The sequence below is a fragment of the Microtus oregoni genome, unplaced genomic scaffold (genome assembly GCF_018167655.1).
Source record: "Microtus oregoni isolate MIOR12 unplaced genomic scaffold, Mior012 000033F_ref0000390, whole genome shotgun sequence".
Lineage (NCBI taxonomy): Eukaryota > Metazoa > Chordata > Mammalia > Rodentia > Cricetidae > Microtus > Microtus oregoni.
This window is the reverse complement of record NW_024543092.1, coordinates 27,813,853-27,823,845: the sequence shown is the minus strand read 5'-3', so window position 1 is coordinate 27,823,845 and position 9,993 is coordinate 27,813,853. Positions and strand designations below refer to the sequence as shown.

The 9,993-nt window shown below is 34.8% G+C and overlaps 1 protein-coding gene across 1 annotated transcript; it reads left to right on the top strand.

Moving 5' to 3' along the window:
* The first annotated feature begins 6,375 nt into the window (after window positions 1–6,375).
* LOC121466406 (olfactory receptor 5D13-like) lies at window positions 6,376–9,582 on the top strand. Its single transcript, XM_041680102.1, is given in 3 exon segments — window positions 6,376–6,383; window positions 8,648–9,127; window positions 9,129–9,582. Coding segments are annotated over 3 exon segments (942 nt in total).
* The last annotated feature ends 411 nt before the right edge of the window (window positions 9,583–9,993 follow it).

The window sequence follows — 9,993 nt, the reverse complement described above, 5'->3', positions numbered from 1 at the left end:
ACCAAATATGACTGTCAAAGACTGTGTTTTAAGTCTCAAAGCATGGCCCCTGGGAATCAAACCACAGAAATCTTGAGAAAGTTTACCATGAACTAGAAAGAAGATGACTAAGAACTGCTTCCCAATTAAGAGCATAATTAACTGAATCACCAAATCATATGGGACATGTAAATAGGCTGGTAGTCATTAATAGACAATTACAACCAACTTAAAGCAACAACAGTGCAATTCAAAATAATATATTCTGAATTTATAAATAATAATTTATTGTTTAAAATATTACATCTCCAAAAATTCTATCTTGTTTATCAGCTTGCATTTTTAAATAAGTTAATAGCAAACTTATTTAAAATTTGCATTGTAGCATTATTTGTCTTTTAATTTCTCATTTTAAGTAAATTGCTAATCTTATAATAAAGATGATTATACATATAAATACCTGTTGTCAATTGATAGTTGTGTTAATATTTTGAGGATTTACTGAGTTGTATTACAGAAGCACTAGAAGAAATTTTAAGGGGATATCCTTAAAGTTTGTTGTTATTTATGATTATTTCAGGCATAGTATCCCAAATCTTATTTTATTAAAGCATTACCAAAATGTGTGTCTTGGATTACACTCTTACCAGCCTTAAAACTAGAAGTTAAGACATTTCAATACACTGAAAGGAAAGTGTTACTACCTGTCTATTAATTTTGCCAAAAGGAAGTCAATTGAATTTCAAATTATCACTTACTTGAGAATTTTTTTTTCATTTATTCTATTCCATTTAATATGGTATTCTGTTATATGAGATTGCTGGTCGAGTTTTTTTTCTCATTTATTTTTGTTTGTTTATTTCTAATTTATTTAACACCCTGAAAACAGCTTTCCCTCCCTCCTCTCCTACCAATTTCTCTCACCTCTCCTCTGCCACTTCCACCTAAACTTCTCCATATCTGTTAAGGGCAGACCTCCCACTGATATCAACAAAACATGGCATATCAAGTTGTAGTAAGTCTAAGAACCTTCCCATGTATTAAAGCTGGTCAAAGCAACTCAGTATGAGAAATAGTATTTCAGAAACTAACTGTTTCAGAAACAGTCCCTGCTTCTACTGCTAGGAGCCCCAGAAAACCCAGCTGCATAAGAGTCGCTCATATGTAGAGGACCTAGTTTAGTCCCATGCAAACTCCTTCGTGGTCCGTTCAGTCTGGTTGAGTATCTATGAGCCCAGGTTAGTTGATCCTGAGGGTTTTCTTGTGGTATCCTTGACCTGTCTGCTTCCTGCAATCCTTCCTCTTTTTAGCAGGACTGCCTAAACTCAACCTAATGTTTGAGTAGGGGAAGGGGAACTCTGCCTCTATTTCCAGTCGTTACTCTATGAAACCTCTTTGGTGACTATTGGGCTAGGCACCGATCTATGAGTACAGCAGAACATTGTTAGGTATCATTGCATTGATTTATTTATTTATTTTTTTAATTTCAGTTAATGTTTGGTTCTCTCCGAGGTCTCTGGGCTATCAAGCCTCTGGATATTGGCCCTCTGGGCAGTGTCAAGGGTACGCTGAATTTCTTGGCATGGGTCTCAGGCTAGGATCAATCAATCATTGATTGGCTGCCCGTGTGATCACTGTGCCACCCTTACTCAAGCATATCCCACAGGCACAGCAGAGTTTAGGATGAAAGTTATATGGTTGGGTTTGTGTCCCAATCCCTCTACTGCAAGTTTTGCCAAGTCACAGGAGATGGCCAGTTTAGGCTACATGTCTGCAATTGCTAGGAGTCTTAGCTGGAGTCATCCTTACAGATTCCTGCCAGTTTCCCTTGCACTAGGTTTCAACCTAACCCCAAATGAACCTCTTTCCAGTCAGTTCTTGCAGTACTCTCACCACCACTCCCCCACCTGATACCTCTTGTTTTCATCCCAAGCAACCCCCAGTCCAGCTACAAAAGCCATCAGGGCAATGCAAATCAAAATGACTCTGGGATTCTACCTTACATGAGACAGAATGGATAAGATTAGAAACACAATTGACAACTCAAGCTGGAGAAAATGTAGAGCAAAGGGAATACTCCTCTATTGCAAACTTGCACAGCCATTTTGGAAATCAATATGGCAGTTTCTCAGAAAATTAGGAGTCTATTTACCTCAAGGCATAGTTATACAACTCTTGGACATATACCTAAAGGATGTTCAATGATACCACAAGGACACTTACTCAATTGTGTTCATAGCAGTTTTATTGAAAATAGCCAGAAACTGGAAAAATCTAGATGTCCCTTAACCAAGGAATGGATAAAGAAAATATGGTACATTTACACAATAGAGTATTACTCAGCTGTCAAAAACAATGAAATCATGAAATCTGAAGGCAAATAGATAGAACTAAAAAAAAAAATCATCCTGAGTGAGGTAACTCAAATATGGTATGTACTCACTTATATATGAATATTATTGCTGAAGTGAAGGATATTCATGTTACAATCCACAGACCCAAAAAGGCTAGGTAACAAGACGGGAACACAAAGGGAGACATTCGAAACTCCCTGGGAAGGGGAAATGGAAGAATCTTAATGGTCTCTTATATGTAGGATCATGCCATTTGGAAATAGAGGTATTTGAGTCTTTTCCCATCAGTGTCAGGGCTTATGTGTGTTTACAGCCACATTGTCCTCCATCTGCTAGCAGTTGGATTATTTCAATTTTATTGAAAATGGATTCTTCTCTAATACCAAACATCCTGACCTCACTTTCTACTCCACCCACTCCTCCCAGCTTTTCCCACAACCTTTCTTCTCCCCTGTATCTACTTCTCCTCCTTTATTCTTCAGAAAAGAGCAGATCTCCAAGAGAGCTACAGGAAAAGAGTACAAAATTAGTTAGAATAAGACAAGGCAAATCCTCTCATATTGAACCTGAGTTCATCTTGTTTTACATTTGGAAGTTTATAAGCATTAAGAAATATCTCTGTTATTTTATTCTATTTAAACATAGGTTTCCAGTTATTCCCTAAGAAATCTCTGAATTTCATCCACAAATGCTGCAATATTTTGATTTTATTTCTAACTGTTTTTAATCTTGTTCCCTCTCTTTTTTAGTTTTTTTTTAAAGATTTGTCAATTATGTTTATGATTTAAAAATCAATATTATCATTGTCCCTTTGTATTTTCTTTTTTCCTATTTAGTCATTCTCTATAGTATTTAATATAAAGAAGTGATTTTAAGGATGTGCAGATAAACCTTAATATCTAACCACATTAGAAGTCCACTGAACCATATATGATTTTTTGTCTTAAACTTGATTATCCTATTGAATATCTATATATTACACATTCTTGAAAATATGATATGTTCATTATCAATTAAACAGAGATACTAATAAAAAGGCTTTAAAATTTTGCAATAATTATATACAGCCAAAAATCACATGTAATATTTAATAGTCTAATAAAAGATTTGAATTTAGTAATCATCTTTAATTTCAAGTTCCTGAGGTCTTTATGGCATAAACTCATGATAGATTTTTAGTGTTGGGATTTGTTTTTAATATATGATATTATTTAAGGCATCATGGATTTTTTTAAAATATATAGATGCTAAGTAAATTTTCCTGGGACAAGGTCAATAGAGTTTATTCACCCCAGATTTATCCTTGACAGTAGAAATTATAAAGAAAAAACTTGACTCATGTCTACATTGGTGAGCCAATGAATTTTCTGTCCTTACTTAAAGGAAAGAGGTGTGGAGAATAGGTGCTTTGAAATCATAACCAAAAGTCTCACATGAGAACTGATGACAGTTCACAAAAAGCTATTTTCTTGGTGCTGTCTGATGAACTAGTAGGCAGCTCCCCCTGAAGAGTTTTGTCTGTTCCAGAAATTTGTCTGAGTTATGCAACCTTGGAAAGGGCCTTGGAAAACTCCTTGAGATGGCTGAGCCTATTAAGTACCATTATCTTCCTGAGTGTTCTGCTATGTGCTTTCGTGTATGGCATGCATGTGTGTCTATACTGAGTGAGATGCCAGTTTCATATGAATCAAAATTTTTTGACGGTGTCCTTCACATCCTTATTTCTTAGGCTGTAAATAAGAGGATTGAGCATAGGGGTGATCATGCTGTAAAACACAGTGACTGTCATAACCAAGACCAATGAGATTTTATTTTATTTATTTATTTATTTATTAAAGATTTCTGCCTCCTCCCGCCACCTCCTCCCATTTCCCTCCCCCTCCCCTGATCAAGACCCCCTCCGTCATCAGCCCAAAGAGCAATCAGGGTTCCCTGCCCTGTGGGAAGTCCAAGGACCACCCATCTCCATCTAGGTCTAGTAAGGTGAGCATCCAAACTGCCTAGGCTCTAGACTTGAGCACACAGTAAAGAAGGAGAATGGTTGGTTGGTGGTGGCACACGCCTTTAATCCCAGCCCTTGGGACGTGGAGGCAGAGGCAGGCGGATCTCTGGGAGTTTGAGGCCAACCTGGACTACAAGAGCTAGTCCCGGTACAGGCACTAAAGCTACAGAGAAACCTTGTCTCAAAAAAAAAAAAAAAAAAAAAAAAAAAAAACAAAGGAAAAGTAAAAGAAAAAGAAGGAGAGAAGGAGAAGGAGAATGAAACCATAGCAGAAGGAGATAGCAGTCAGGTGGGGGCACAGATGGAGAATGCTTTTTGGAGTGCTCCTTTAGTAGTAATCTTGATGACTGTGACAAAGATAACAAGTGAGTATTCTTGCTCTTAGGTTTGGTGTCTCTTTTGTGCAGCTTGAATCTTTGCACGCTATTTGATCCTGTAATGCTCCCATATGCCTTATGTATTCATTTTCTCAGCTACAGAACAATAAATGAAATCAATACATTTGCAAATTAAATACTTGCTTATATATGTATGTCAAAGTTAAAATATAAACTTATTTTTGACTCTTACTAAATCTTTCCCAAGATTCAGTTATATTATATATTATATTATATTATAATATATTATATTATATTAAAAATAGAAATAAAAATAATTTCTATTAAAGTAGAAATTTTTAAATAAAGTGAAAAAACAATAGAAAAAAGAAAATAAAAATGGGCTGAGCACTGAACTTCACAACAATAAAATATATTATACTAATTACCCTGAAATTAGGAATAGTGGGATTATATCCACCTAGGAACAACTAATGAAAAAAGAGGTCATGAATTTGAAAGAGAGTAAGAAGGTATATGAGGGAGTTTGAAGTAACGAGAGAGATGAGAGAACTGATGTAATTATGTTATAACCTCAAATCTATGAGAATTTTTTTAATTAATTAATTAATTTATTTATTAAAGATTTCTGTCTCTTCCCCGCCACCGCCTCCCATTTCCCTCCTCCTCCCCCAATTAAGCCCCCCTCCCTCGTCAGCCCAAAGAGCATTTTTTTAAAGACTATGTTGACTCCTTTTCAATAAATCTAAACTTTTCAATATATTTAACAATTGCTTTAAAAGTATTCAAAAATTGAAGCAATAAATTTGATATTTATTTTGGTAAGTTCATTTGCCACCATTAAAGAAAGTACAGTTGTAAATCTTTATTTTATAAACATTCATGACAAAGAAACCATAAATTGTGGTTCATTATGATGAAAATCCCACAAGTGAATGAAAGAGGATCCTTATATCAATGGAAGAGGATCACTGCCCTGTTTGTGCAATACACACTAATAAGAATTTAGATTTCATTACTAAGACACTGGTAGTCCTTATGTTTATATTTTATATTTGCGTTTGTATTTAGTGCCCTTTATACATTAACATAAATTGTCACACAAACAGAAAATGTATTTGGCCTAATATTTATAAATAAAAAAAGAAAATGACAATAGAATTTAATTTTGGAGCAAATTGATAATTAGAAATATAATAACATATTTTCTAAGGCTTTACTTAATAACATCTTTCTGAGCTATCATTAAATTACTTATTTTTCTTGTGTATTTCTACATTTACAACCTAGAGAGGCATTATGTATTTGCTATGACTGTTAAAGTTGATTATGAAAATGCCTCAGGGCTTTAGAAATGTAATATACAATCAAGATATCACATGAGACATTTTGTTCCTAATTGCTCCACCTGTAGCCTCCCTGGAATTATTTTATTACACTCCCTAGATTTCAGGTCCCTGATGATGACATATTTGTGACATGATTTGGTACCCATATTTAATTCTTAGAGGCAATGTTTAATCTGGTATTTCTGAATTTTCCTGATAGTGTAGCCTAACATCATATGTCATGATTGATGATATATCCAGTGGACTCCATTTCCATGGCTATATTTTCATATTAACTACTAAACAAGAACTTTTTAGAACTTCACAACTCTTAGCAAAGAAATTTTCAGTAAATGTATTACTCAGAGGCCCACATGTCTAGGTAAGTTGATTCTCTCCTGCTGTTGCCTTCCAATGAGAGAATACTGACTGCCATATTTCAGGAGGAAAGAACAGACCTTAACACCCTCAAATGAAGTAATGAAACTGCCACTAAGAATATGATACCTATATTCTGATTTTTTTTAGTTTTCTACTTTTGTGTCTGTTATGAACTAATAAATCAACATTTAAATATTAGTTAATTATTAAATGCAACTTCAAATTATTATAATCTCTGAGAAATTAAGAGAGAGTAACACTCCCACCTGAAAAAATTATATAATAAAAGAGTAATCAAGCAGTAAATGGTGCCTCAGGCCTAGGATTCCAGAACACAGAAGGTACAAGAAAGGATCAGAATGAGAGGCCACCCTCAACATTTCAAGACCCCTCTGGACTAAATTGTGAGTGTGACGTTAGCTTTGGACATGAAAGGAGTTTAAGATCAGCCTGAATTTTATGAGACCTTATATCAAAAAAAAAAGTAAAAAGGAAAAAATAGAATAAAGGTTTTGTAATTGACAGCTAAAAACCTTATTGCCTGCTTCCATACAGAGAACAAGAGGTAGTTTGCCATATACCACGGTACAGTAATGTATCATAGTATTGAGAATGCCATGGAAGAGCTAACATTTGTGATGAATATGTACAATATATCAGGTAGATAAAACCATAGGGTTATAGAATCTGTGTTGTTAGTACTGAGATTGAAAATGTTTAGCTGGATAATGTTAGATGTCAGGAGAATGTAGATTTTATGTTTCCTTAATAAAATATGTAAATCAATAAAATCACCACAATCCGGTTTGAGTGGTGAGGTAAATTATCTTCATAGTGTTACAAAGATGATTTTAAAATTATAGATATTGGTAATAGTATGATCAGAATCCAGACGTGTTGTACTTAAAATGGTTGAGTGTTGTCTAGCAATTGGTTGATATGTTTTTTTGACAGATACTGCTACTACAAGAAGAAGCCCAGAGGAAGCAGAGAAAGGAAAAAGACAGGCAACAAGAGGATAGGAAGACATCCTTCAAGAATTCCTTGACTAGGTTCCCAGATGAGGTTCTGCATATCAGTTTTGCAGTTTCAGGGAGAGAGACTGTGATTATTCAATCCCCAGCAGTGAACACTACAGACAGCTGTCCACATGTGGGCCTGATTATGAGACATTTATAGTTCATTAAAAAATAAAACAAAAAAACTAATGTCTCAAAGCCTGATGAACTAGTGATTTGTATCTGCTATCTATCACAGTGTATTTTATAAACTATATGTCATCATAAACCTCATTTCATATTAGTAAATCCACTAATTAGGATTCCACTAAAAGTATAAAAACAAGGATATTAGATCTCTGTTCTAATACTTATTTTTGGCATTTCTTTAAAATTCCAGAAAATATTTTCTTCAATGGCTTAAAATATGTTTGTATTTCTAGTGTATCACAGTGGCTATTGTGTCTGTATTTCCTATCTTCTGAAAAATACCAAAACTCAGAAAAAGAGCAGCTATATATTCACTGCTTTTTTTAACTATTATATCATGGCAGGCAAAGTCTGTATTTTGTTGTACACACAATACGATTAATTCAAATTAATCAATAATTTAAATGTTTTATATCACCACAGTATATATCCATAATGTCTCCAATAATTTGTTTCAAAATTTAAAATATAGCATTTCAGAGCAAAATTTAAAATGACCAATATAACACCGAAGTTAACATAAAATTAAAAAGATAAGTTTTTTAATTTTTTCTTTTTGTTTGTGAAGCAGTATCATAAAATATACCATAGTATTACATTTCTGCTTTAACTCCCAAATACTGGAAACCAAAGCATATAATATTATCTATGTGGTAAATAATAGTAACCATTAAAGACATGAAAAGTTTTGAAATTTTTGATGTATGGTTCCTCCAGCAAATTTCCCACCTTACCTTTAGTTCAATTAATGTATGTGGTTAGAACAGATGTTTTCAGGAGGCTATGTGTGATAGTATTGAATCATTTTATTTAAATATATCTAGCCACAATCTTTCTCCTTTCATCAAGAAATTTACTTTAAGTTAAATCATAAAATAATATGGGTTTATGGGATACATGTTTTGTAAATAGGCATTAATATTAGAAATGAAGTTCTTTTATTTTCAGGCATATTCTATAGTGCCTGTTAAACTGTGTATTATATTTTTCTAATTTTTCTCTATTACAAATATTAGTTCTGAATTTAACAGATAATCCTTTCCTCTTTTCTCTATAGTTTTCCTGAAAACCAGACTTCTGCAGTGACTTTAATCCTCGTGGGCTTCTCTGAATACCCGGACCTGCAGGTCCCCCTGTTCCTCCTCTTCCTGACCATATACTCAGTCACTGTTCTGGGAAACCTGGGCATGATTACCATCATCAGGCTGAACGCCAAGTTTCACACCCCCATGTACTTTTTTCTCAGTCACCTGTCCTTTGTGGATTTCTGTTACTCCACTGTTGTGACACCCAAACTCTTAGAAAACTTGGTTGTGGAAGACAGAAGAATCTCCTTCACAGGCTGTGTCATGCAGTTCTTCTTCGCATGCATATTTGTGGTGACAGAAACATTCATGTTGGCAGTGATGGCCTATGACAGGTTTGTGGCAGTGTGCAACCCCCTACTCTACACAGTGGCTATGTCTCCGAAGCTCTGTTGCTCCCTGGTAGCTGCATCGTACTCGTGGGCTATATTCTGCTCCTTTATATTCATATACTTTAACTCTGTTCTTCTGTGGGACCAAGTTCATAAATAACTTTGTGTGTGAGCATGCTGCCATCGTTGCGGTATCCTGCTCTGACCCCTCCATTAGTCAGAAGATCATTTTCATTTTTGCCACTTTCAATGAGCTAAGCAGTCTGATGATCATTCTCACCTCTTACTTTTTCATTGTTATTACTGTCATGAAAATGCCTGCTACTGGGGGACGCTACAAAGTCTTCTCCACTTGTGCCTCCCACCTGACCGCCATCAGCATTTTTCATGGCACCATCCTCTTTCTCTATTGTGTTCCCACCAACAAAAGTTCCTGGCTGCTGGTCAAGGTGGCCTCAGTGTTCTACACAGTCATCATTCCCATGCTGAACCCATTGATATACAGCTTCAGGAACAAGGATGTGAAGGAGGCAGTGAAGAAACTAATGAGCTCTCATTGGTCATTGAAAATGTAGACTTGATGGGGGTGGGGGAGGGAAATGGGAGGCGGTGGCGGGGAGGAGGCAGAAATCTTTAATAAATAAATAAATAAATGAATAAATATTAAAAAAGAAAATGTAGTTCTAGAAAGATGGGGTATTTTTATTAAGGTCCCATAGTCTGTTACAACAATCAGTAATCTTGTTGTTCAGATTCCCTATATAAATCATTCCAATATTCCAATTCACAAACTATGCATTACAATAACCTCCAAACTTTAAATATTGTTAGAAAATGAATCTCAGGCCATTTTCCCATATTTTATTCAGATATTTTAAGAACAATTACTTCTTGTATATTTCCATGTTTGTGTATGCTAGCATAATGCTGCCTAGGAAAATGTTTAACTCAAGTTGTATATTGAAAATACAGGACTTTTCAGATGA